The 27,510-nt window shown below is 42.6% G+C and overlaps 1 protein-coding gene and 1 pseudogene across 2 annotated transcripts; one reads left to right on the forward strand and one right to left on the reverse strand.

Annotated features, from left to right (window-relative positions):
* Positions 1-283: 283 nt before the first annotated feature.
* On the forward strand, positions 284-399 carry LOC149442125 (U2 spliceosomal RNA; annotated as a pseudogene).
* A 9,899-nt stretch (positions 400-10,298) lies between these two features.
* On the reverse strand, positions 10,299-26,186 carry LOC149442126 (gamma-adducin-like). 2 transcript variants are annotated; one of them, XM_089656507.1, is made up of 4 exons: positions 26,009-26,186; positions 22,735-22,846; positions 20,328-20,411; positions 10,299-15,867 (listed from the first exon to the last, which is right to left on the reverse strand). In XM_089656507.1, the coding sequence occupies exons 2-4, from the start codon at positions 22,841-22,843 to the stop codon at positions 15,590-15,592; spliced, it is 471 nt and encodes a 156-aa protein (XP_089512633.1). In that variant the 5' UTR covers positions 22,844-22,846; positions 26,009-26,186; the 3' UTR covers positions 10,299-15,589. The 2 variants fall into 2 exon arrangements, with proteins under 2 accessions (XP_089512633.1, XP_089512634.1); XM_089656508.1 differs by lacking the exon at positions 20,328-20,411 and having other exon boundaries at positions 26,009-26,180.
* Between the last annotated feature and the right edge of the window lie 1,324 nt (positions 26,187-27,510).

The raw sequence follows: 27,510 nt of genomic DNA on the forward strand, positions 1-27,510 counted from the left end.
TAATATTCACACATTTCTTGAGGGCTGAACCAAGGAAAGAAGAGTGCAAATTAGAGTGACCATGATGCTTTGCAATTGGATCAGAACACTCCCCCTAATGTGCAACAAGAACAAGGAAAGGAGTATGCAAAGTAGAGTGACTATGATCCTTTGCAATTGGATCAGAACACTCTCCCTAACTCCAACAAAAGGTGTATGGGTCTTTTGGTTAAGGTCAGTGTGCTAAAGAGGATGAGAGAACAAATATGCAAATTGGTTCAAAATCATCATTATTGATGGAAGGATCGCTTCTCGGCCTTTTGGCTAAGATCAAGTGTAGTATCTGTTCTTATCAGTGTCCAGTGGGGGTGCTCCCGACCATTCTAGCTTTGCGGGGATGGTTGTTGTATAGTACCCTCACTGGTATGATGGGGGTCCGGAAGGCTAGTACCGGAGGGACAGAAACCGGGGAGCGCCACGAGTTAAGCTGGGGCCCCGGGAGTAATTCCTCTGAGAAGACTGGAAAGACCCAGTACCTCCTGATTTGGACGGATCTACCTTGGTCTGGCCTGGGGCTGGGGACGCAAAAAGTCCGCAAACTCAGTGCCCCCTGAGTAGTCGCCTCAGGGGTGTCACTAGTAACACTTGGGTGTGGGACCCCACGGTGTGAAGATGACACATGGCCACTGTTTTTCACCTCTTTTTGCACAGCGCCCTAAGGACCAGGCCTGTTGGCTAAGTCCAGGGCAATTTTTGCTACGTGCCTCAGGGCCTGCTCTGTGCACAATTCGGCACGGTACCACTTTTTTATTTTTTATTTTTCTTATTTATTTATTTATTTATTATGCACTTACCCACTTTTGTCACTTTTTCTTTGCCTTATGTGTGTGTTTTTCACGGATGGAGGGTGTGGGTCCTCGGGCATACCCTGAAATCTAGGGGGAGGATGTGTGGCCATACGGTTCCTTCCTCCCCTGATCCCTAGAGGACTCTTCTTCGGGAGAGTCCCCTTGCCTAGTACTGAATGTCCGGCTTTGGCTGGGCATAGGGAACGGTGGTCCACCAGGCCTTTTGGCCAGGAGGACCAAGTGGGAACCTTGTCCCCGTCAGGAGCTTCGTGCCCCGGGTGATCAGGGTAAGCGGTCCAAGCCCCTTTAGGGGTAGGACACAGCACACCCCTAAGTGCACTTTTTGTGTGGTGTTTTTGCACTTGCACTTTTTTGTGAAACACTTACGGGTTTTTCGTTATAGTTGCACGTTTGCGGACTTAAAAAAAAAATTATTGATGGAAGTAGGTGATCATGGGAGGGGTGATCTGTTGGATCAGTGTCGGGGCATGCAAATTAGAGTGACCATGAGTAGGGGTTTTGTGGGTGGAAAAATTTGCATATTGTTTTTGAATAATCCCACACTTGTTGAGTATGGAAGGAGTATGCAGTTCCTCCTGTTTTGGACGGATCTACCTTGTCTGGCCAGGGGTCAGTAAGGCAGAGAGTCTGCAAACCAGTGCCCCCTGAGTGGTCGCCTCAGGGGTGCCACTAGTAACACCTGGGTGTGGGACCCCACAGTGTGAAAATGGCACATGGTCACTGATTTACCACTTTTTCTGCACAGTGCCCTTAGGACCAGGCCTTATGGCTAGGATCAGGGCAATTTTTGCTACAGGCCTCAGGGCCTGGTCTGTGCACTATTTGGCACGACCACTTTTTTATTTTCTATTTATTTAACACCTCCCACGTTTTGTCACTTTTTCTTTACTTATGTGTGTGTTTTCCTCACAGGATGGAGGGTGTGGGTCCTCGGGCTTGCCCTGAAGTCTAGGGGGAGGATGCGTGGCCTTTTGGTTCCTTCCTCCCCTGTCCCTAGGGGGTTTTCTCTTCGGGAGAGCCCCCTGACCAAGTACTGGGTGTCCGGCTTCGGCTGGACACAAGGAATGGTGGTCCACCAGGCCTTTTGGCCAGGAGGACCAAATGGGAACCTTGTCCCTGTCAGGAGCTTTGTGCCCCGGGGGATCAGGGTAGCAGTCCAGCCCCTTTAGGGGAAGGACAAAGCACACCCCTAAGTGCACTTTTTCGTGTGGTGTTTTGCACTTGCACTTTTTTTGTGAACACTTACGGGTTTTACGTTATAGTTGCACGTTTGCGGACTTAAAAAAAAAAAAGAATCTGTTCTTATCAGTGTCCAGTAGGGGTGCTCCATGGTTATTCTTGCTTTTTGGTGAGAATGATTGGCTGTATGGCACTTCTACCGGCTGGACCAGAAACCGTGGTGCCCGGAAGTAGTTCCCCCAGGAAAACCGGATGGAGCCCAGTTCCTCTTTATTTGAATAGATCTATCTTGTCAGGCCAAGGGACCGGGGAGGCAGAGAGTCCGCAGGGCAGTGCCCCCTGGGAGTGGTCACCTCAGGGATGCTCTTAGTAGCACATGTGGGTGGGATCCCACATGTGAAAAGTGCACATGGTCACTGTTCCAAACACTTTTCTGCACTGTGCCTTTTTAAGGCTAGGCCTTTTTGCTAAGTCCAGAACAATTTTTGTGCCACAGGCCTCAGGGCCTAGCCAGTGCACAATTGCACGACCACTTATTTATTTTTTTTTCTCCCACGTTTGTAACTTACACTCACTTACAGGTGAAACTCAAAAAATTAGAATATCGTGTAAAAGTTAATTTTTTTCAGTAATGCAACTTAAAAGGTGAAACTAATATATGAGATAGACTCATTACATGCAAAGCAAGATAGTTCAAGCCGTGATTTGTCATTGTGATTATGGCTTACAGCTCATGAAAACCCCAAATCCCCAATCTCAGAAAATGAGAATATTGTGAAAAGGTGCAATATTCTCGGCTCAAAGTGTCCCACTCTAATCAGCTAATTAAGCCATAACACCTGCAAAGGGTTCCTGAGCCTTTAAATGGTCTCTCAGTCTGGTTCAGTAGGAATCACAATCATGGGAAAGACTGCTGACCTGACAGTTGTGCAGAAAACCATCATTGACACCCTCCATAAGGAGGGAAAGCCTCAAAAGGTAATTGAAAAAGAAGTTGGATGTTCCCAAAGTGCTGTATCAAAGCACATTAATAGAAAGTTATGTGGAAGGGAAAAGTGTGGAAGAAAAAAGGTGCACAAGCAGCAGGGATGACCTCAGCCTGGAGAGGATTGTCAGGAAAAGGCCATTCAAAAGTGTTGGGGACTTTCACAAGGAGTGGACTGAGGCTGGAGTCAGAGCATCAAGAGCCACCACACACAGACGGATCCTGGACATGGGCTTCAAATGTCATATTCCTCTTGTCAAGCCGCTCCTGAACAACAAACGTCAGAAGCGTTTTACCTGGGCTAAAGAAAAGCAGACCTGGTCTGTTGCTCATCGGTCCAAAGTCCTCTTTTCTGATGAGAGCAACTTTTGCATCTCCTTTGGAAACCAAGGACCCCGAGTATGGAGGAAGAATGTAGAGGCCCAAAAACCCCGAGTATGGAGGAAGAATGGAGAGGCCCAAGGACCCCGAGTATGGAGGAAGAATGGAGAGGCACAAGGACCCCGAGTATGGAGGAAGAATGGAGAGGCCCAAGGACCCCAAGTATGGAGGAAGAATGGAGAGGCACACACTGCAAGATGCTTGAAGTCCAGTGTGAAGTTTCCACAGTCTGTGTTGATTTGGGGAGCCATGTCATCTGCTGGTGTTGGTCCACTGTGCTTCATTAAGTCCAGGGTCAACGCAGCCGTCTACCAGAAGATTTTGGAGCACTTCATGCTTCCTTCTGCAGATGAGCTTTATGGGGATGCTGACTACTACTACCTGCCTACTACCTGCCTACACTGCCAAAAGCACCAAAACCGGGTTCAATGACTGTGGGATTACTGTGCTTGATTGGCCAGCACACTCGCCTGACCTGAACCTATGAATCCACTGAGTACAAGCACTATGTCATTTTTTTTAACGGACGCTGGGACATTTTCTACTCCCACTGGCCACTCTGGTCCTCCTAAAGTCTGAAGGACATTAAACCGGCCCTTTTTTAGAAAGTTTGGTTTACACTCTGCCACTGGTCCCTTGAAACTTGTTCCCTAAGGTGGCACACTGATGCTACCATATAAAATGCATGACCAATAGCCTTGCATTGTATGGGAGGATGGCGAGGGCTCAGAGTGAGAAGTAATTATAAGGCTTCTTCACACTCGCGGTAAGCTACTGCTCTCTAAAAAGCTATCCATGGTGGATCACTTTTCAGAGGTTAGCATAGCAGCAGCTGACAGGCATTTTGGTGAAGCTTTTGTTACTTCCTGACTTCCATGTATTGGGTTTTATTTACTTAATTTTTATTTAAATTTTTTTTCTTAATTGCCAAGCTGCAATTTTACATTGAGGGAGCAAGGCAACTGTGAGCCAAATGGTTGGCTTGTGGTTGAGTGAGTATATGGGCGAGTTTGACAGGTGGCATTGCTCGAGAGAGGACTATAGGCATCCCTGGCAAAGTCCATAGATTCACTGTGATGACAGTTTAACTGTTGGCAATGTACCTGCACAATGCATAGAGTAGGTCTGGGGAGTTTGACGTTCTGCATCACAACATGGAGTCTGATCATTAGGTTATAGTAATGTCAGGACTTCCCACTAGTGCTGTGAAAAATGTTAGATGCACCAGAACAGCCAATGCATTCAATAAAAAGTCAAAGCTCAGGTTGTCGCTGACCTTGCGTGTATTTGGACAACATGGCATGTTTAATCAGACCCTTGGAATGCAGCCGCAGCGGGGTAAACAACATGTGCTGGTTTATTATTCGGGAAATTTATGGCCCGGAGTGAACTTTTGATCCCCAACTGTCCTTCCCTTGAACCCCCCAATGATGACTCAGCTAATAAAACCTGCGTCATAAAGGCCTTGTTTTATGGCCTGGACAACCAATGCTGAACAATGGCTGCCGAGGTCACCACACAATGCCAAGAAACTAGTAGGGGGTCACTGGAAGATTAGGTGTGTTGGCCATTTCAGAACAAGCCAATGGAGGAAGGATAATGACCTCAGGCTACCCATTGCGTTGAGATACCACCACTAATAAAGAATGTGGTCAGTAATATTTAAATGATTCTTCCATGGGGGAAAGGTCACCTGATTATTATACAATGGCAAAACATACATGAGAAAAGATTAATTGTGGGATGCAAACCAGCCATTGGTACTTCCTCCAGCCCCATACCTGAGCTAGAGAAACAGTCTGCAGGACCCTGTGCAATGCTAAAAGATTATAAATGCTGCATTTATTTTTTGCCAAAGATCTTAGAAAGGACTGTGGGCAGCACAGTGGCCAAGTGGTCAGCACTTCCGCCTAGCAGCACTAGGGTTGTTGGTTTGAATCCTAACCATTGCACAACCTGCCTGGAGTTTGCTTGTTGTTCCTGTGTCTCCATGGGTTTGCCACTGCCAATGAACACCAGAACTGGCAGGTCCACCAATGGCCCCCAAACTCACCTGACCTAAATCCAAAAGTACACCTCTGCGATATCATGTTTCGGTCCATCCGATGCCGGCAGGTTACACCTCAGACTGTCCAGGAGCTCAGTGATGGTCTAGATCTGGAAGGATATCCCCCAGGACACCATCCGTCATCTCATTAGGAGCATGCCCCAACGTTGTCAGGGGGGCATACAAACTATAGAGGACCATTTTGAGTTGCTGCAATTAAATTTTTAGCAAAATGGACTCGCCTGCTGCATCATTTTTCCACTTTGATTTTCAGGGTGTCTTAATTCAGTCCTCTGTAGATCCATCATTTTCATTTACATCAAACGATGGGGCATCCTGACATTCCTAAACACATTAGATTCTTTTTCCCCATTGAGATTTGATGTGTATTCAAAGTGTTCATTTAATTTTTTTTTTTGAGCCGTGTATATGTAAAGCACTGTGCAAGTGGTTTCTATTGGATTAAGATCCGGGGATTGGGCTGGCCACTCCATAACATCAATCTTGTTGGTCTGGAACCAAGATGTTGCACGTTTACTGGTGTGTTTGGGGTCGTTGTCTTGTTGGAACACCTATTTCAAGGGCATTTCCTCTTCAGCATAAGGCAGCATGACCTCTTCAAGTATTCTGATGTATTCAAACTGATCCATGATCCCCGGTATGTGATAAATAGGCCCAACACCGTAGTATGAGAAACATCCCCATATCATGATGCTTGCACCACCATGCTTCACTGTCTTCAGTGTACTGTGGCTTGAATTCAGTGTTTGGGGGTCTTCTGACAAACTGTCTCCGCCCACTAGACCCAAAAAGAACAATCTTACTTTCATCAGTCCACAAAATGTTGCGCCATTTCTCTTTAGGCCAGTCAATGTGCTCTTTGGCAGATTGTAACCTCTTCAGCACATGTCTTTTTTCCAACAGTGGGACTTTGCGGGGGCTTCTTGCAGATAGCTTGGCTTCACATTGGCGTCTTCTAATTGTAACAGTCCTCACAGGGAACGTCACACCTTCTTTCATCTTCCTGGAGCTGATTGTTGGCTGAGTCCTTGCCATTTTGGCTATTCTTCTATCCATTCGAATGGTAGTTTTTTGTTTTCTTCCATGTCTTTCAGGTTTTGGTTGCCATTTTAAAGCATTTGTCATCATTTTAGCTGAGCAGCCGATCATTTTCTGCACTTCTTTATATATTTTCCCCTCTCCAATCAACTTTTTAATCAAGGTCGCTGTTCTTCTGAACAATGTCTGGAACGACCCATTTTCCTCAGAATTTCAGAGAGAAATGCACTGTAACCAGCATGTACAACCTTTGCTGCCTTCCTTCCTTAAATAAGGGCAATAATTGCCACCTGTTTTTCAAAGAATGAATGACCTCACTAATAGAACTCCACACTGCTATTATTTTGATCATGCCCCTTTCAATTAGTGATTCAATGACACAGAATCAGCAGCATGCATGTCATGACTGTTGGGTCTGTTGGACTTCTATTACTCTACTACACCTGCTAGGAAATTATTTGCCATATAGAAATAGTGATCAGGTTAGTGATGTCTGACTGCTATTATTTTGAACACAACTGTAAGTGCCAATAGCAAATTAGAATGAATCCCCCCCCCCCCCAAAAAAAAAAACAAAACAAAAAAACATGACATGTAATATGAAAGTCATCAATCCATAGGGAGATTTCATGCATCGCTAACGCCCTACATAACAGGGTGTCACCAGGACAGGAAGCAAGCAGAATTCGCCCCAATGGTGTGCAGATATTTAAATCTAAGGCTGGCCATACATTATACAATTTTCTTTAGATTTACCTTCAACTATGCAGTGTAAGGACCTGCCTGATTGCAAATCGAAGAACATCCTAATTACTTCTAGAAAAATACCCCCAAAGGGAAATTTTATTTTGTGCACTTTACTGGTACCAAGAAGGACTTGCACCATTTGAAGACCATTAAACATCAATTTATTAATTAAAACATACATTAAAAGACCCCCGCCCCCCCATCGGACAAATGTGCCTTCCCTCAAAGTACAAACTGCTATAGTGGAGGTATCTCTACAATTATATCAATATATAAATCACTGCTCAATGCAAGATTTCACGAGGTTAACGCATCTTGCAATAATTTCTTCTTCAGGACCTCCTTGAAAAAAAAAGAGTAAGTGATTTATCTGAAAAGATCTAACAGATATTACAAAAAATATACTAAATACAACCAGGATATACCATAAAGTTACAACTTTTTTCCCATCAAATTTTCCTGGCTACTTACACATCGTTTCTAAGGACTTGGCACATACAATACGGTGGTAACCAATGATAACAACTTGCCCCAATACGGCTATCTGGTACAAGTAACGCCTATAAACATAGTTACTATGTATGTTTGTATTAATACATTGATGTTAAATGGTCTTAAAAAGTCCTTCTTGGTGCCAGTAAAGTCCAAAAAATGTTTTCCCTGTGGTGGTATTTTTCTATAAGTGGTTTTGGTAACGCTAAAGGAAACTTGAAAAAGAAAATTGTATAATGTATGGCCATAAACGTTAGAGTAAGGCCACTGCACACAGGGACATCTGGCTGCAGTGAGTTCCTCCCAGCATTGTAGTGAACCCAGGAGGGTCTATGGCAGGCTGCAGCCTAGTTCTGTACCACGTGGTACCCAGGTTGGAGAGGAATATCCAGAATGCAGGTCTTCTGCTTTCTATGCATTCATCTCTGAATGCACAGGGCCCTAAGCACAGGTATACAGCATTCAGTCTATCCATCCGCAGCTGGCCATAGAACAGAAATTAAAAAAAAAAAAAAAAAAAACACGACAGAGGTTCTAACACTACGCCACTCTATCCAGAAACAAAAGTACACTTTAACAGCCTCTCAACCTTTTACAAAAGAGGATCCCTTAAAATAATTTTTGGGTCTTGGGGAATTCCTGTTAAAACCAATTTAGTGTGGGTCTGTGGGAAAAAATGCTCCTTACTTTGGCAGCCAGTACATCGGTTGTCAGAATGCCAACTTTATACAGTAAAAAAGATAATTGGTGTCATGCATCTGGTGCTGCCAAGTGGTGTTGGCTCCGGATCTATGCAGATGGGAAGTGAATCAGCCACAGAACCCCGAGCAACCTCTGGAAGAACCCTGGTTGTGGATAGCTGCAGATAAGTTTTTTTTTTTTTTTTATGGACTGTAGGTAAATGTATAGTAGATCCAGCAAAGAAAAACGGAGACCCAGTACATGTCCCTATTATGCGTTATTTTACGGTTTTGTCAATTTCCCCTGCATGCGTGTGCCTGTTAGGAGAAGTTCATGGTTCATTGCAATGCAAACAAAACAGCTTTTTGGATGCCACCTAGCGGACAATCCTGTGTACAGCCAAAAGGATCCACAATCGAATGTTGCTTGCATGGATAATGAAAAAACTGTACACCAGCCTTCTCAACACAGAGGAACCCTTAAAATAATTTTCCGGTCTCTGGAAACCCCTGCTAAAAATTACTATATCTACGACTCATACATTCGTGTGAAGGTCAGTGGGAAGAATGCTCCTTACACTTGTGGGGAAGAATTTCCCCCTTACAGATCTCCAAAAAGATCAATGGTGTCAGTGGGAACTTATCCGAGAGGTAGAAATTGCTCATGGAACCCCTAGTAACCTCTGGAGGAACCCTAGATTTCCATGGTACCCTGGTTGGGAAAATCTGCTGTACACTATATGGCCAAAAAGTGGACACCTGACCATCACACTTATATGAGCTTCTTGGACATCCCATTTCAAAACCATGTGCATAAACGCAAGCAGTCTCTGTAGACCAGTGGTCTCCAAACTGCAGCCCTTTGCTTGCCTTTAAACAGGTCCATGGTCCAGGTTATTCCTGCCACTAACAAAAACGAAACCCCATTCCTTTAGCGACACCAACAGTGTGGAATTATTCTTCCCACTGACACCAACAAGGGGGCATTATTCCTCCCACTGATATCAACGATGGGGCACGATTTTTCCTACTGACACCAACAATGGGGGACTATCACCCCACTGACACCAATGATGGGGCATGAATACTCACACGATACAAACAATGAGGCAGCATTCCTCCCACTGACCACTATTTGGCAGCATTTCTTCCACGGACACCAACTAATTCCAATGATAGGGCACTATTCCTCCTTCTACTGACCACCAATGTCATGAAATGGTTTTATTCCACTAACCACCAAGCCTGAGGCATTGTTTACAGCCACTGACGCTGGAGTATTTTCTGCTCCCACTGGCCACAGTCCTGCCTCCCTAAGGTTTGATGAACAGTACACTGGCCCTTTGTTTAGAAAGTTTGGAGCCCTCTGCTGTAGACCAACATTAGCATACAAAGAAGTATTAGACCATTCCACACTTCCCTTAAAGAAGACCCTTGTTTTAGAATGTCTGCACATAAAAGACATGGGTTGACCAGGTTAGTTGGGGAGGAACTTGGGTGGCCTACACAGAACCTAGAGCTCAACCCTACTGAACATGAACAGGGTCAGATGAATTGAATTGGCATTTATGAGCCAGGTCTTCTCCGACATCAGTACCTCACAAATGCTCTTCTGGTTGAACGGGCACAACATTTTCAAAAGAAACACTCCAAAATCTCATGGAAAGCCTTCCTAGAAGAGAGGGGAAGGGAGCTCCATATTAATGACCATGGTCTTGTGATGGTCAGACAGTAATGTCCACCAACTTTTGGCCATATAGTAAGTCTTTTATGCAAATTGGTCTGTTTTTTGGATTCCGCACCACAAATTCTAAAACCGAATAAGCCCCTCTATAATCAGAGACACCACAATCTACATCAAACATACAAAAACTCTGAAATTCCAAGATTAACTCATCTTTATTAAAAAGGTGAAATTACAAAAATTTCTCTACTTAAAATACTGTTTTATTTGTGATCCAACATTAATTAGCAATACAACTATCGGCAAATTTCAGGGTAACATTATATATATATATATATATATATATATATATATATATATATTTCCACAGGACAGAATTCCAAATGGCTCATTCTTTAGGCTGAAGCAGGAATACAGAGGCATTTGCAGAGAAAGGAGGGGGGTGGAAGGTGCATACAGCATGAGATCGCATTTTTAAAAAATATTTATGAACATTGCATCCATATAGATATATATTTATATAGACATTTCTGTATATTTTTTTTTTAATTATTTAGAAAAAAAAAAGTTATATGTAGCATAGTTCACAGACTCTTGTTCCTACAAGTTGTAATACAACGTAAAAATAACACACGAAAAAAAAAAAACTCAACGCATTTGAGATAAAGCAATATTCAAAAGGCATCTCACAAAATTGGAACCTAATGCACTGGTAATGCATCAACAATGGAAGCGGTTACAATTCTAATCCAGTTTCTAACCAATGGATTAAAATATAGTATACATAGAAAAAAAAAAAAATACTTTTTTTTGAACAAGTCCTTTCAGGCGTGTCCTGCAATATTTTCCAGTAAAAAATAGAATTTGCTGTATTTACAGCACTTCTCAAATGTTGTTGCTAAAAATTCTGTTCAGATAGCTGCTAAAACAGAACTGTGGGCAAAAAACAAAACAAAACATGCACCCTGTCAAAAGAATTAACATAGATGTTTTGTTTTTCCAAGTTCCCCTGTAACATACTTTTATTATCCGCCAAGAGATCACGGCAACCGACGCGTTTTGCCCTGCCCATCGGCAGTGAAACGCATTAGTGGGCGCGGTTTCTTGGCAGAGACATGTAGACTGAAGCCGATCCTCATACACAGGTTATAGTGGCAGGCTGGGAGAGAGGCATTTTCTCTATTTACTGCACACATTCTTCTGGATGGGCATACTGACACCCTGCACTCCTCCAACTGGATCATGTGAATGGAATCCCTGGCTTTGAGCAGCTTTCTGAGCTCAGTCTATAGTTTTATTATCTGTTGATCTTGTAGGCGGATCTGTTATTTTTCCACTTCCTTTAAACAGGGTGACAACACTCCACGTTCTGCAGTGAAATTGTGCCACACTGTTGTCACCACGGGGACAGGGTAGTCTTAAATGGACTTTAAGTAAAAGACAAATATTTTCCCTTTGGGCATCAAACTTATAAATAAAAGTTGACTGTTATAAGCATCTCCGAGTTGTGTTAGAAGATTCGCCCCAACCCTTATAAATTACACTTTTTCTGGACAGCTTGGCCTGGTAATGGAAGTGGAAACACAACTGATCTGCTGACAAAATCAACAGGTGATCACAGTATGTTACAAGGGGAAAAACAAAAACAGACCGCATCATATTTGCAATTTTAAATTTTTGCCCACAGTTCCACTTTAAGTTTAATCATCGTACGTGTGCTGGAAGAGCTGAAATTTTCACCCAATCGAAGCACCAAAGTTAATTAAAATATTACAGGTGAAAGAATAAGGCAAAATACAATTTATGAATATACAGATTATAATAGGCTGCCTTTTTTTTTTTTTAAATATACAAATTTTAGAATTTAAACTTCACCAGGGAAAAAAAAAAACAAAAAAACTAAAATATCTTAACATGGTGCCCATTTTGCAAATACTTAAATTATATGGTACATTATACCATTTTTTTTTTAATTTTGGCAGTCATTTAAATTTTTTCTAAAATTTACAAATTTTTTTTCCTCCCAAACATTGGATTTTAGTTGCACAAACCAAAACAATGCAGCTTCAAGAGAAGGCATGGCTGAAGTGTAGAGCTGGTCATACATGTAGCGAATTTCAAGTCATTCCATCAGTTTTTCGACCCAATGACAAATTGTAAATACGATTATAAGAAACTGAACAATCTACCAACCCAGATATTAGAGCGACCTACCAAAAATATGCTCGATTTTGCATTCTAAACTGGGAAAAAAAAAAAGTTTACAATCTTCTACAGTTTATTGAAATGGAATTGAATAGGGAAAAAAAATGTATGGTTATTTATTGAAAGAGACCTGATTTTCTGCAATTTTATACCATCTCCTTTCTGTGGACTGAAACCGCCATTCAATCGCTTTGTAATTTCAACAAAGAATGAAATTGAAACTTTAATTAAATGACCAAGTGTATTCTTAATAAAAGGTAACCGTCCAGCTTTTCTCAGGAGACTCTGAATTAAACACTCTGAACAAGAAGAGGGGAGAAAAAAAAAAAAATCGAACATATTAATGCTATTCACAGATGAATAAAAGAACAAAATTACAACGGAAGCTGGCGAGATGAACGCAACTACAACATGCACCAAAATACAAATCAGGAATTCAAATTTAAAAACAAAAAAATTCATATTGAGGTTCAACAGAACCTTGTGTTTTTTTTATTTTTGTAAAATAAGTCTGGGCATCTTTGGCATTATTAAAAAAATAAAATTTATTCTTGCATTTTTCTAACCTCTCAATAACTCTTTCAATTATCTGCAAAAAAAAAAACAAAAATAAAAAAAATTCCTTGCTTACTGAACCTTCTAATTTGCGAACCAAGAAAAAAAAAAAAATGATATCCTACCGTACACTAACTGGAAGGTAAAAATAGAGGCCATGCTTTTAGGGACCCCTTCAAATCTGCCAGTTGCACTGCAGTACATTAACACACGTTACGTTGATAGCCCATTCATTTTGAATGGACTGCCAATACACTGCAATGGAACAAAAATTTAGACCTGTATTTTTTGCTTTGGTGGCGGTGCCCCATTCACATGGTCATGCAGAACACAGCTCAATGGTGTGAACGAGCCCTAAATGTAATAAATGCAAGGTTGCGCATTCCTTCCTTGCTACAAAAATTCAACAAGCTTTATTGAACATGTCGCAGAGGCACTCCATGTGTTCCCCTCTGCCAATGCATTTCGCCCCCGACTTGATTTTAACTGTAGTCAATAAATCTACGATGAAGCCACAGATAGGAGATAAAACGCGTCAGCAGGAATGTGTGTAGCTTTCAATAAAGCTTGTTGGATTTTCATAACTGGGAAGCGACATTTATTCTTATGTAAATTGGCGCTTTAGAAGTGTCTGTAATAAATAACGCATATGGCCTCAAACAGGGGCGGACTGACAACTCATGGGGCCCCCCGTGAAATAGGGGATCATGGGGCTCCTGTGTCCTTGCCCACACTCAAAAAAGCCTATAAAAAAACAAAAAACAAAAAAACAAAAAACCCAAAAAACCCCCCAAAAAACAAAAACAAAACAAAAACAAAACAAAACACAGGTACCAGGGGCATTTCATGGGGCCCACTACTGACCCTGGGCCCTCGGGCAGTGCCCGAGTGCTCGAATGGTCAGTCCGCCCCTGGCCTCACTTTATTGTATCTACATAGCTAACAAATGGTATTGCCTCTATTCTACCTTCCTGCAACTAGGACTATCACAGCATACAATACTGCCTACACTAACCGAAAACCATCTCTTCATGAAATCTTCACATACCTGTAAACTCTGAAATTCATAACCACTGAACAGTAATATCAAATTCTGTTTCCATTTGGAGTTTATTTTATTCTTTCTAGAAAGTACTTTAATTCCTAATAAAAATAGAGTCTTCCCCCTCCCCTAACCTAATTTTTTTTTATTACCAAACTTTGTGGCACACTCGAGAGACCTAAGACCTAACACCAAGTGCAAAAATAATATAGAAATTCTTTCATTTTTTTTTTTAAACTAGAATTCCCTGCAACTCTTTTAAATTTTTATTTTTTTTCTTTTGCCAAAAAAAATATCCACATTTGGTGTAAGCTGTACATTCTAAAATCTTCGTGAGCACGTAAAAAAATTTAATATCTGGCAAAGAGGCATTCTATAGGTCTACTATTACATCCAAGCACAGCAAAGTTTTGATCTATTTATGTGCAGTTCAATGTTGAAAAAGAAAATGTAAAAAAAAAAAAAAAAAGGACGCCACACAAGTGAGAAAAAAATTCTACTAAACACTCTACCAACACCCCTTGACTTTATTGTGCAATATATTTTTTAAAGGAGCCCTTTGGCAGCAAATTGGTAAAATGAGATATTTGGCAAAAAAAAAAAAACCCTAAAATGAATTATTTTTCCAGTATAAAATTCCAACGCCTACATTGATTGAGCTTGTAGTTCTAAACTATTTACAATAAAAGGCTTGGGCAACACAACAGGGCATGCTGGAATTTGCATTTACTCAGTACCTGGAGTGCTGCTGGATACTAACATTCCATGGAAAAAGGTATAACTTTAATGAGGGTAAATAAAGACATGTTACATTGTGGGCAAACCCCTCCCCCCCCCCCCTAAAAAGACCTGAAATGAATGCTCTATATGTCCATTTAAATGGACCATCACAGCCCAGTACTCATACTGAAGTAGAAAAGAAAGTTTATATATAATTTCTTTAAAAGGGATTGCAGTTGCTGTATATTTAAAAAAAAAAAAAATAGAATAAAAATATTTATATTTCCCATTCTTTTAAAGGAACAAGCTAAGAGCAACTGTATTATCACATTCTAAAATTTCTCGGGTGCAGCATATCAGACAGTATATCTAGGCTCCTCTGTACTCTGAAAATACAATCATAAAGGATACTTTCTTCCAGTTTATGCTTAACCAAAATAAAAAAAATAAAAAAAAAAATAAAAAAAAATAAAACCTCCCCAAATCAAAAACAGACTAGACAAAACAAAAATCATGGATGAGCATATATTTTGAGTACACACCCAATTTGGGTTTATTTTGGATGTGCTTGCAGCCACGTAACTTTTAAGAAAATAAGTTGTTGCTCAGTTAAAAAAAACTAAACAAAAAAACCAAAAAAAACAAAAAACACCCACACTGGTTTCTATTTTTCGTGTCTTTTTTGTAGCATGAAACATATGAGAGTAAGGAGCTGGTTCTGCTAACAGTCCAGAGAGAGGGGTTACCATGGCATGGGCTGAATGTCTTCTAGGCAGAACTGGGTGGTGAAGAAGCATGGAGATAAGGCTGAAGGATCAACTTTCTCTGGTGCACCTTGAAAAGCCGGTGCGGTAGAAAGTTGGAAATTCAAACCCGCTGCAACTCAGGACCATGCAACGTCCATCCGGCACAAAACTGGTGTTGCCTACGGTTCCCACTTTGAAGCACCCCATCTTGGCGACCCATTACGCCTCCAATTTTTCCTTCTTTTTGTTCTTCTTCAGGAAGGATGGAGTACGGAATTTCTTCTTCTTTTTGTTGGGGGATTTGGATGGAGAACCTTCAGGGGTCAGTTCCCCTTCGATGATCTTCTCCGTGGTCCGGACTGTGATTTCCACGGTGTCGCCGACACTGAGCTGGTGTACGCGCATGGTCAGGTCTTCATCGGCCTCGTGTCTGACGCCTTCCTTACCGTTCAGTATAATGGGAGAATCGCACTGAAACACTGCGTCCTCCAGGTGTTCTGAGGAGGCAGAAATGTAAAATTAGTAAAACGGAAGTGTTCATTCATGGTGGCAGACGGTGGCTCCATTAACGACTTTACCATCAGGCCAATTCTGACATTTCTCTTACATGTGAAATTCAGCAATTTGTTGCCAGAAAAATTACTCAGAACCCCCAAACACTATATATTTTTTTAATCAGAGACCATAAAGAATAAAATGTTGGGTGTTTAATTTTTTTTTTTCATCACACAATAATGAATTTTACAATACAACATCCAATTTTTGGTTCTGGTCTCGGATATCACAGAGGGAGAGGAACAAAGTCAGTTGCTCTCTCTCTGCACTGCACACCGCCCCGATGGGACAGGAATGTTCAGAAAAGGTGGCTTCTTGAAGCTGCCATTACCAACAAAGGATTTTGTATGAAGTATTAAATACATTTCAGTTCATGTGTTCCATACTTTTTCCCTGTGTCATTCTATCTTATTACACATAATTTCTGAACTGATATTTTTGGTTATTTGCATGTATGGTTTTCATGGGTTGTTACTGTCATGGGAAATTTTCAAGTTAATAGCACCTTTAGAAATAGAGTCACTTTGGGTGGGAGGCCCATGGAACACAGCACCCTTTGGAGAGGTGGGGAGACCCCTGTCTCAGCTCCCCATATCCTTCTTATGTGTAAGTCACCCTGTACCTGTTAGGGGTACAGGGTGATCTGTCCTAATATTGGGGTGGGGGGTTGTTGATTGTTCAATGTCATGTGGCTGCATCCCATTGTTCTATTGTGTCTTGTTTGGGAGCAAACTATTATGGGATGTATGTGTATTGGGCTTGTGGGGGGGGGGGGGGGGTTGTTGGGGGTGTCTCCAGCAGCCCTCCCTCCTGATTGGACTGTCTGTTGGTGTGTCTCTTGTTCCTAAATGTTGATTGCCCCACCCTGTGTCATTATGCAGGGAAGGGGGGTTGTTCCCTTGAATGTATATATCTTGTATCTGTGTTAAAATAAACGAGTCTACTCTGGTTTTACTTTAAGACTGGTGTCGTCTAGTCTTGTTTGGTGGGCTGTGGTGTCTGTGGTCGGTGTTCAGACGGGGAAGTGGTATTGTAACGGAAGTACCCAAGCACAGTCTGGGGCAGGTTCTGTTACATAAATGTACCAAGAAAAATGGTAATGTGCTCAATACTAATTTTCCCACTGTATTTTCACACATACAGGCCAATAATAGTGACAAAAAGTTGATAAAATTCTAAAAAATATTATAAAAAAAACAAAAAACATAAAACAAACAAAAAAAGATAAAAGAACAAAAAAAACAAAAAAAAAAAACCCACATACTCTAAACAATACAAAAAGCAAAAATATATAAACACATACATACAAGTATATACAGATCAGTAATAACAAAAAACAATCTCCAAGACAGAAAGCTGTCCATACGGCTTTTTTTTATTTTTCCCCCCATTTGAGCGGTATGGACAGCTTTCTTTCTTGGAGATTGTATTTTATTATTGTCCTGTATATACTTGTATGTATGCGTATGTAGATTGCTTTTTGTATTCAGGCTCTATTCACACTTGTGCAACTTGTCATGCAACTTTGGACACTCAAGTTGCATGACAAGTAGTACCCTATGTATTCCAATGACCATTCAAATATATATGACTTTACGGTTGCAGCAACTTCAAAGTAGCTCATGCACTACTTTGGTATGACTTTTATGCAACGTGAGTGCCCTAGACCGCAATGTAAACCCTCAAAAGTCATATGAAAGTTGCACCTGAATGTTATACATGCAACAGGCGTATCAAAGTTGAGCCCATCCAAAGTTGTGTCAAAAGTTGCATCAAAGTTCATCTAATTTGTACTCCAAAGTCATAGGACTTTGGCGTCGTACAAGTGTGAATGGAACCGTAGTGTATGTGTTGTTTTTCTTTTCTTTTGATTTTTATCTCAACAACTTTGTTATTGTCGTCCTTTATGTGTGTTTGTATACACACTGCACAAAAAAAATGTATCCCTTTAAATCCTATAGAACTACACGGCTCAAAAACAAAATGAAAGGAACACTTTGAAAACACATCAGATCTCAATGGGGAAAAAATCTCCTGCTGGATCTCTATACTGATATGGACGGGGTAATGTGTTAGGAATGTAAAGGTTCCCCATAGTTTGATGGAAATGATCGACCTATAGAGGACTGAATAAAAAGAAAATCCGAAAATCAAAGTGAAAAAATGATGCAGCAGGCTAGTCCATTTTGCTGAAAGTTCATTGCAGCAACTCAGAATGGTCCTCAGTAGTTTGTATGGCCCCCATGTATTTGTATGCATGCCTGACAACGTCGGGGGAGGCTCCTAATGAGAGGATGGATGGTGTCCTGAGGTATTTCCTCCCAGATCTGGACCAGGGCATCACTGAGCTCCTGGACAGTCTGTGGTGCAAACTGGCGTCGTCGGATGGACCGAAACATGACATCCCAAAGGTGTTCTATTGGATTTAGGTCAGGCAAGAGTGGGGGCCATTCAATGGTATCAATTCCTTCATCCTCCAGGAACTGCCTGCATACTCTCTCCCCATGAGGCCGGGCATTGCTGTGCACCAGGAGGAACCCAGGACCCACTGCACCAGTGTAGGGTCTGACAATGGGTCCAAGAATTTCATCCCGATACCCAATGACAGTCAGGGTACCATTGTCTAGCCTGTAGAGGTCTGTGTGTCCCTCCATGGATATGCTTCCCCAGACCATCACTGACCCACCACCAAAACGGTCATGCTGAACCATGTTGCAGGCAACATAACGTTCTCCAGACCCTTTCACGTCTGTCACATGTGCTCAGGGTGAACCTGATCTCATCTGTGAAAAGCACAGGGTGCCAGTGGTGGACCTGCCAATTCTGGTGTTCAATGGGAAATGCCAATTGAGCTCTATGGCGCCAGGCAGTGAGCACAGGGCCCACTAGAGGACGTTGGGCCCTCAGGACACCCTCATGAAGTCTGTTTCTGATTGTTTGGTCCACACCAGTGGCCTGCTGGAGGTCATTTTGTAGGGCTCTGGCAGGGCTCATCCTGTTCCTCCTTGCACAAAGGAGCAGATACCGGTCCTGCTGATGGGTTAAGAACCTTCTATGGTCCTGTCCAGCTCTCCTCGAGTAACTGCCTGTCTCCAGGAATCTCCTCCATGCTCTTGAGACTGTGCTGGGAGACACAGCAAACCTTCTGGCAATGGCACGTATTGATGTGCCATCCTGGATGAGTTGGACTGCCTGTGCAACCTTTGTAGGGTCCAGGTATCACCTCATTCTACCAGTAGTGACACTGGCCCTAGACAAGTACAAAGCTAGTGGAAAAAAAAAAGTCAGAAAAGAGGAGGAGTCGGGAAAAAATTGTCAGTGGCCTCCACCTGTAAAACCATTCCTGTTTTGTGGGTTGTCTCATGGTTGCCCATCTAGTGCACTTGTTAATTTCATAAACACCAAAGCAGCTGAAACTGATTAACAACCCCCTCTGCTACTTACCTGACCAGATCAATATCCCAGGAGCTTCATTGACTTGATGCTATACTCTGATTAAAAAGAGTTCCTTTCATTTTTTTGAGAATATATATATGTATATACATATACACACACCCCCCCACACATTTATTGTAGTTCTTGCGTTTATTTTTTTGAGCAGTGTGTGTAATATAATATATATATATATATATATATATATATATATATATATATACATACATACAAACATACATATACACATACATACATATACATACACACACAGTATAGCTTTTTGTATTGTTTAGTGTGTGTTGTTCTTTGAAAAACATTTTGGAGTTGTGTCTCAAGAGGGTCCTGATGAACAAACTCCCACGAAACACACTGACAGATTAACATTTTCTTTAGGTGCTCTTATTTCCCTTTTTTGTAGAAATATTATTATTATACATCTGAGTTGTTTTCCTTGCCTCTATTTTTTTTTAATGCTGCAATAATAAAGCATTTGGGATTTTATAGATCTCTGTAAATTTATAACTGTGGCTTTGTCTCCTGAGGGTTATATGTACAGTCCCATATCTTCTGATACTGCCACTGAATGTCAGTCAGGGATGACACCTTCAGAATACCAGGTTTAGATTATGCTATACTGAAAGTCAGAAGTGGTCTGTTGAATATGAACTTAAAAATATATCCAAAATATGCACAAAAAAAAAAAAAAAGAAAAAAAAAAAAGGTGCTTCTTTTGCCCATATTTTGGATATATTTTTAAGTTAGAATGCCACAGACCGCTTCTGACTTGAAGGCTATCCATGCGGAAGTTGTTAGGTCACACTCTGGATTACTGTACAAACGTATTTTTTGTTTGAATGCGCTATACATGAAAAATATAAATATGGCAAACCAGTATTGCACCACTAATATTGTTTTCTAAGTGACATATGATATACCAGACCAGGATCTCCAGGTGGCAGTTAAATACCTGTAGTGGCAGTTGGCGTCGGGGGTGGGGACTGAGTTACAGGGAGAGAAGATTCTTCCTCTGATATTAACTCATGCTCGGCATCTGCAGGGTTAAATTGGTGTTAGTTATCATGCAGGTTATCATGCGGGTAGAGTGGACAGAGAGGTGTCGGATCCAGTTACAGAAATGGGAGACAAAACATCAGCGAGGATGTGATGGGGAGGAGAAGGAAGAAGAAACTGGTTAAGTATCGAGAAAGAGAAGATGAATTGGTCATTGAACAGACATGTTATAGTATGGAAACATAGGAAGGAATCAGAGAAGCATTTCCATAAGGTGACAATGTTAATGGTACAAAGATTTTACAGTACAGAGTAGAAGGTGCTGAGGACAGATGGAGTGGGGAAAACAAAACAAAAGCCAACTGCAGCCTAAATAAAGTACAAACATTGTCAATGCGTTGGTTTTCTTTTGTTCAGCTGACCTCCAGCCTTGACAGTTGTAAAGGCTCATCTTCTGTACAGAAATTGCACACTGTGAGCTTCACAATGTGCATAAGAAGCTGCAGCAAGTCAGAGAGAGCCCGCCTCATTTCCTGGCTGGAGGACATCCAGCATCATCTAGCCCTTTTCCACCCAGACTGACTCTCCCTGGCCCGCCCTTTCCTTTCATTCGATTTCAGTAACTTCAATCACTGAGGTTCAGCCACAAGTGGTCATTGCTTAACCACTTCATGTCCGGACACTTTTACCCCCTTCCTGTCCAGGCCAATTTTCAGCTTTCACACTTTGAATGACAATTGTGCGGTCATGCAACACTGTATCCATATAAATTTTTTAGCATTTTTTTTTTTTTTTTTTTTTTTTAGACAGATAAAGCTTTATTTTGGTGGTATTTATTCACCACTGGGATTATTATTGTTTTTGCTATTTAAATTAAATGTCCAAAAATTTTGAAAAAAAAGTATTTTTCATATAAAATTTTGCAAATAAATAATATTTAATCATAAATCTTGGCCAAAATTTGTTATCTTTTTAGTAAAAAAAAAACCAAAAAAAAAAAAAACCAAATTAGTTTATAACCAAAAATTAGAATTTAAAATTTTTTTTTTACATTTTTATATTAATAGTTATGGTTTTTTTTTTTTTTACATACTGTCACCCTAGCAGTACAGTGTCACCATAGTGACACTGTACTACTTGTAGGGGGTGATGATTTTTTTTTTTTTTTACACCCATAAAGGCTGAAAAAGCAATAATTTCTCCTCCTCTCTGGCTGCAAGAATGCAGCCATTGAGAAATACTGTGAGAGCTGTGATTGGTCACAGCTTGTCACATGGAACAAGGCTCTTGGGAATGGCTTTGTACCATGTGATCATTCACAGATTTCACACGTAGTAAGCAATGATGTCAGAAGTGACATCTTGCTTACTACTCTGTATGTGATCATTGATTGGCTCCCAGGGAGCGCGCACAAGCAGGGGGTGGGGAGGCCGTTTATGACTGAGTTCTGAGATTTGATCTGCTCCCAGAATTCTATGGGATACCCTGGAAGACTGGATGTCTGCTGTATCAGATTTTTTTTTTCTTTTCAAGGGGGCTAGAAATAGTGCAGCTGATTTTTTTTAAATGGACTAGTAATAGCAATGATCTTCCCTAAGCAACGGGCTCCAATAAGTAATAGAAAACAGGAAAGGTAGACTTTCTTCTTAGATCTGATCCGCTCCCAAAAGTCTACGAGATTCCCTGGAAGACTGGACCTCTTTGTTGTATCTGATTTTTTTTTTTTTTAGGGGATAGTATAGACGTTTTTTAAAAATGGACTAGTAATAGCAATGGTCTGTCCTCGACAAAAGACTGCAATAAGATACAGTATATAAAAACAGGAAAAGTAGACTGAGTTATTACTCTAGGTTCACATATATGCGCCCGCGCGGGCCGCGTTTTGCGTGGACACGAGAGCCCATTCATTTGAATGGACTCTCGTACCCCGTGACACACAGGGAAGAAGTCCCTGCACTTTTTCTGAAAATGCAGCCCGCACGGGAACTTCGGTTCCCAGTACGGCTGCGTTTTCCAGTGCGGGTCCGCATTCTTCTGTGCAGGTGGTGCGGCTGCACGGATTTTCTTGCGGATCCCAATCCGCACCACCCGAACCAAGCCTTAGATTTGATCTGTTCCCAGACGTCTGAGTTTCCCAGGAAAACTGGACCTCTTTGTTGCATCTATTTTTTTTATGAGACTAGTAATAATCTAGCAGATTTTTTTTTTTATATTTTTAAATAGCCCAGTAATAGCAATGATCTGTCCTTGACAAAAGTCTCCAGTAAGATATATAAAACAGGAAAGGTAGACTGAGTTCTAAGGAATAAGCTGCTTCCAGAATTCTATGGGATGCCCTGATAATCAAGCTGTTTAGCGCTTACCTTGTGTCCCGTTATTTTCGCCCCTCGGATCCTGCGTTTCCTCCTCCAACAATTGGCTGAATGGATTAGGGGGTGGGGGAGGAGCGTTCTCATCCTCTTCAAAATGCATTGGCTGCAGAGGACAGAGAAGAGACTTTCACTTCTGCACATAATCAAGCAATAGCACAAGGCAGCACAATTCAGATAAGTTCACATCTCCAAAAGGACCAAGAAAGTCCAGGCCCTGACATTTATGGCATCCCTTTAACTACCTGCCGACCGCAGATAGCCGAATGACGGCTGCACTGCGGCCGGCCAGTTCTGAGTGGACGTCATATGACATCCTCCCAGAACGCGCTCTCCTGCGCGCCCCAGGGGGGCGCGCACCCGGCGATCTCCGTGATCGCTGTGTCCTACGGACACAGCTGATCACGTGATGTGGTAAAAGGCCAATCACAGCGGCCTTTTACCACGTGATCAGCAGTGTCCAATGACACGCTGACCAGAGGGAAATGCAAGTGCCGGTTCTCGGCTGCACTTTCCTCACGCTGTCAGATCGTGAGGAAAGTACTGCCGAGAACCGGCAGTTGTCAGAGCGGGGATCGGCACCGATCATCAGGGCACTGATGATCAGTGCCCTGATGATCGGTGCCCAGCAGTGCCACCCGCAAGTTCCGCCCACCTGTGCCCAGCAGTGCGCCCACTAGCTCCGCCCACCTGTGCCCAGCAGATCACCCACCTGTGCCCAGTAGTGCACCCACCTGTGCCACTCTGCAGTGCCACCTACCTGTGCCCAGAAGTGCCACCCACCTGTGCCCAGAAGTGCCACCCACCTGTGCCCAGAAGTGCCACCCACCTGTGCCCAGAAGTGCCGCCCACCAGTGCCGCCCACCAGTGCCGCCCACCAGTGCCGCCCACCAGTGCCGCCCACCAGTGCCGCCAGTCAGTGCCCAGGGGTTGTGCCAGTCAGTGCCCAGCAGTGATGCCAGTCAGTGCCGTCTATCAGTGTCACCTATCAGTGCCGCCTATCAGTGCTGCATATTAGTGCCGCCTATCCGTGACACCTCATTAGTGCTGTCTATCAGTGCCGCCTATCCGTGCCACCTCATTAGTACTGCCTATCAGTGCCCTTTAGTGCTGCCTATCAGTGCCCATCAGTGCCGCCTATCAGTGCCCATCAGTGCTGCCTCATCAACGCACATCAGTGAAGGAGAAAAAATACCTGTTTGAAAAATTTTATAATAGAAACAAAGAAACTTTTTTTTTTTCAAATTTTTTGCACTTTTTTTATTTATAGCGCAAAAAGTAAAGCGCCCAGTGGCGATTAAATACCACCAAAAGAAAGCTCTATTTGTGAGAAAAAAATGATCAAAATTTCATATGGGTACAATGTTGCATGACCGCGCAATTGTCAAAGTGCGGCAGCGCTGAAAGCTGAAAATTGGCCTGGTACATAAGGGGGTATAAGTGCCTGGTAGGCAAGTGGTTAAGTAAGCGCCCCGCCCATTGGGTCATTTAAAAAAGGGACGTGCACGGAGAAAATATAGGGGCTACAATTGCTGACTTCTGATTCTGAAAAGGCCAGTTTGCCTGGCTGTCATGGCTGCAGTGCTTTTGACCTGGAATACATATGCAGATCTGGGGCCCAGGTTTAATTTTCTCCATGCTTGTCCTGGGTTCGGTGACAGCCGGGCATAAACAGTCTGTTATTGGTTTATTAGCCTTAACTGGAACCTGTAGTGTGTTTTCGGTGAGTGCATTTATTGAGTCTTTACTGTTGTGTCTGTGAAAATAGTTTGACTTTTTTTTTTTTTTTTTTTACTTGCAGATCTGTAACTACTCCCTCTAGTGGCTGTTTGTGTATCAGGCAATCTGTCAACATCCCTGCTTAAAGTGTATGCGATCCCAGGATCTAACAGCAGAGTCAGCACAAGGGGAATGGCAAGCTTGGGCACATCTGCAGAGGGGGGCCAGTGGTCCCCCGTATTTGGAAATTGTGCCAACAAGGAACCCAGGTGGCAGATTAGATGAGCATCTCTCACTTTCCAAGGTAAAGAGAAAAAAAAATAACAGCAGGATGAGTTGAGGAGAAGGGGGGTGTTTAATGGTATATTTAAAGTAAGTCCATATCTGGGAAAATATTAGATACAAGAGGGCACACTATAAGTGCAATATGCAAGTCTTACAAACTGCACTTAGATTGCGCCCTCGTATCTCTCTTTGTGCTGTCACAGGTATTCCTTCTGCTGAGGTGCTACTCCTAAAGCCAGCTGAATTAACCCATTATATGTAGATTATGGATAGGACGACTCATTCAGCCAGGACATTATATAGGTGGAGCCATCAGATTATTGTGCTGGAACAAATTTCTTACTTTTGTTTACATACACTATTGAACTTTTCTGTTATATTATTATGTTGCAAAGCGCTGCACAAACTGTTAGTGCTATAGAAATCCTGTATAATAAATAACATATAAGAGCAAAAACAAACCTCAAAAAACAAAAAAACAGACCAAAAAAAAACAGACCCAAAAAAAACAGACCCAAAAAACAAAAAAACAAACCCAAAAAACAAAAAAACAAACCCAAAAAACAAACCCAAAAAACAAACCCAAAAAACAAACCCAAAAAACAAACCCAAAAAACAAACCCAAAAAACAAACCCAAAAAACAAACCCAAAAAACATTGATCCTGGCAGAAATCCGATGCCTGTTCTGCACCCTTATCCGTAATAATGTTCACAGCTCTCTGTGGACTACAGAACAGCTCCCTCTTGTGTTATGGAAATGATGAGGGAGGAAGTGTTCCCTGATCCTGTCCAAGTGCGACAACGTTGGTGTTCAATAGATACGGTACACAGGGAGTATGTTGTCACCCTACAATAGGAAGTGCATTACTGGTAGGATCACCAGATATAGGAAGGAAAAAGCTGGATCAAAAAAAAAAAAAAAAAAAACTAATGCAGCCACTAAATCTAAATAATAGTTATCTTATTATTAAGGATTATTTATGTAACTTACTTTTTTTTCGGGGGGGGGGAAAAGGGAACATTTTTTCAAGTGTTACTGTATGCAAACTCTGTGAGCAGACTTGTATGGGTAAGAGAGCAGTGAGACACAATGAATACAGAGCACACCACACAAGAAGGAACCTGCATATAGAAGTGCATACGGCTGGGTGCAGGAGCCAGCAGAGTGCAGACAGGCGGATATCACACCTGCTGGGGACACCTTATAAAATCTAATGGAAGACAGACGGAGATGTGAGATTTCAGCCTCGGACATCCACTTACCGCACTTGGCTTTTCCACCACTATGCCCGCCAGGACTTGTGACTGGGGCCCAGCAGTCTTTAAATCGTACCGATTCTGCTCCCTGATCTATAGGAGGAAGATAAAGGATGAATAATCAGGAATTGTCAATTATATTGAGAGGAAATGCTCACATCACTTCTACTGTATGTTATACCAACATATCACCAGGATTGCTTTTTTTTCAGTTCCCAGGTCTGTACCATCCCTGAGCCGAGTTCCTGGGTCCGTACACCTGCTGTGCCCAATACGAGGGGTTCCCACCATCCCTGTGCTGAGTTCCCAGGTCTGTACACCTGCTGTGCCCATTATGAGGGGTTCCCGCCATCCCTGTACTAAGTTCTCACGTGTGTACACCTGCTGTGCCCATTTATGAGGGGTTCCCACCATCCCCACACTGAGGCCTTTGATCTGCACACCTGCTGTGTCCATTATGAAAAGTTACTACCATCTCTTCATTGAGTTTCAGGGTCTGTACACCCGCTGTGCCCATTATGGAGGGGTTCCCACCATCCCTGTACTACGTTCTCAAGTGTGTAAACCTGCTGTGCCCATCATGAGGGGTTCCCACCATCCCCACACTGAGGCCTTTGATCTGCACACCTGCTGTGCCCATTATGAAATGGTACTACCATCTCTCCATGAGTTTCGGGGTCTGTATACCTGCTGTGCCTATTATGAGGCACCATCCTTGTGCTGAGTTCTCAGGTCTGTACACCTGCTGTGCCCATTATGAGGGGTTCCCACCATCCATGTGCTGAGTTCCCAGGTCTGTACACCTGCTGTGCCCATTATGAGGGGTTCCCACCATCCCTGTGCTGAGTTCCCTGGTCTGTACACCTGCTGTGCCCATTATGAGGGGTTCCCACCATCCCTGTGCTGAGTTCTCAGGTCTGTACACCTGCTGTGCCCATTATGAGGGGTTCCCACCATCCTTGTGCTGAGTTCCCAGGTCTGTACACCTGCTGTGCCCATTATGAGGGGTTCCCACCATCCCTGTGCTGAGTTCTTAGGTCTGTACACCTGCTGTGCCCATTATGAGGGGTTCCCACCATCCCTGTGCTGAGTTCTCAGGTCTGTACACCTGCTGTGCCCATTATGAGGGGTTCCCGCCATCCCTGTGCCGAGTTCCCTGGTCTGTACACCTGCTGTGCCCATTATGAGCGGTTCCCGCCATCCCTGTGCCGAGTTCCCTGGTCTGTACACCTGCTGTGCCCATTATGAGGGGTTCCCGCCATCCCTGTGCCGAGTTCCCTGGTCTGTACACCTGCTGTGCCCATTATGAGGGGGGGTTAACACCATTCCAGCACTGAGACCTTTGATCTGCACACACCTGCTGTGCCCATTATGAAACTATGCTACCATCTCTCCATGAGTTTCGGGGTCTGTATACCTGGTGTGCCTATTATGAGGGGTTCCCACCATCCCTGTGGTAAGTTCTTGGGTCTGCACATCTGCTGTGCTCATTATAAGGGGACCCCCCC

The sequence above is a fragment of the Staurois parvus genome, unplaced genomic scaffold, assembly GCF_062004578.1.
Source record: "Staurois parvus isolate SC_StPar_1 unplaced genomic scaffold, SC_StPar_1.0 ptg000911l, whole genome shotgun sequence".
Taxonomy (NCBI): domain Eukaryota; kingdom Metazoa; phylum Chordata; class Amphibia; order Anura; family Ranidae; genus Staurois; species Staurois parvus.

What these genes read in the sequence shown, in the direction of transcription:
- LOC149442126 (XM_089656507.1), bottom strand. Translation starts at nt 22,843, where the DNA reads ATGCATTTTGAAGAGGATGAGAACGCTCCTCCCCCACCCCCTAATCCA. An exon ending in CGAAAATAACGGGACACAAG is followed by an intron (nt 20,412 to 22,734) that starts GTAAGCGCTAAA and finishes TTAACCCTGCAG; the next exon opens with ATGCCGAGCATGAGTTAATA. An exon ending in GACGCCAACTGCCACTACAG is followed by an intron (nt 15,868 to 20,327) that starts GTATTTAACTGC and finishes CTGCCTCCTCAG; the next exon opens with AACACCTGGAGGACGCAGTG.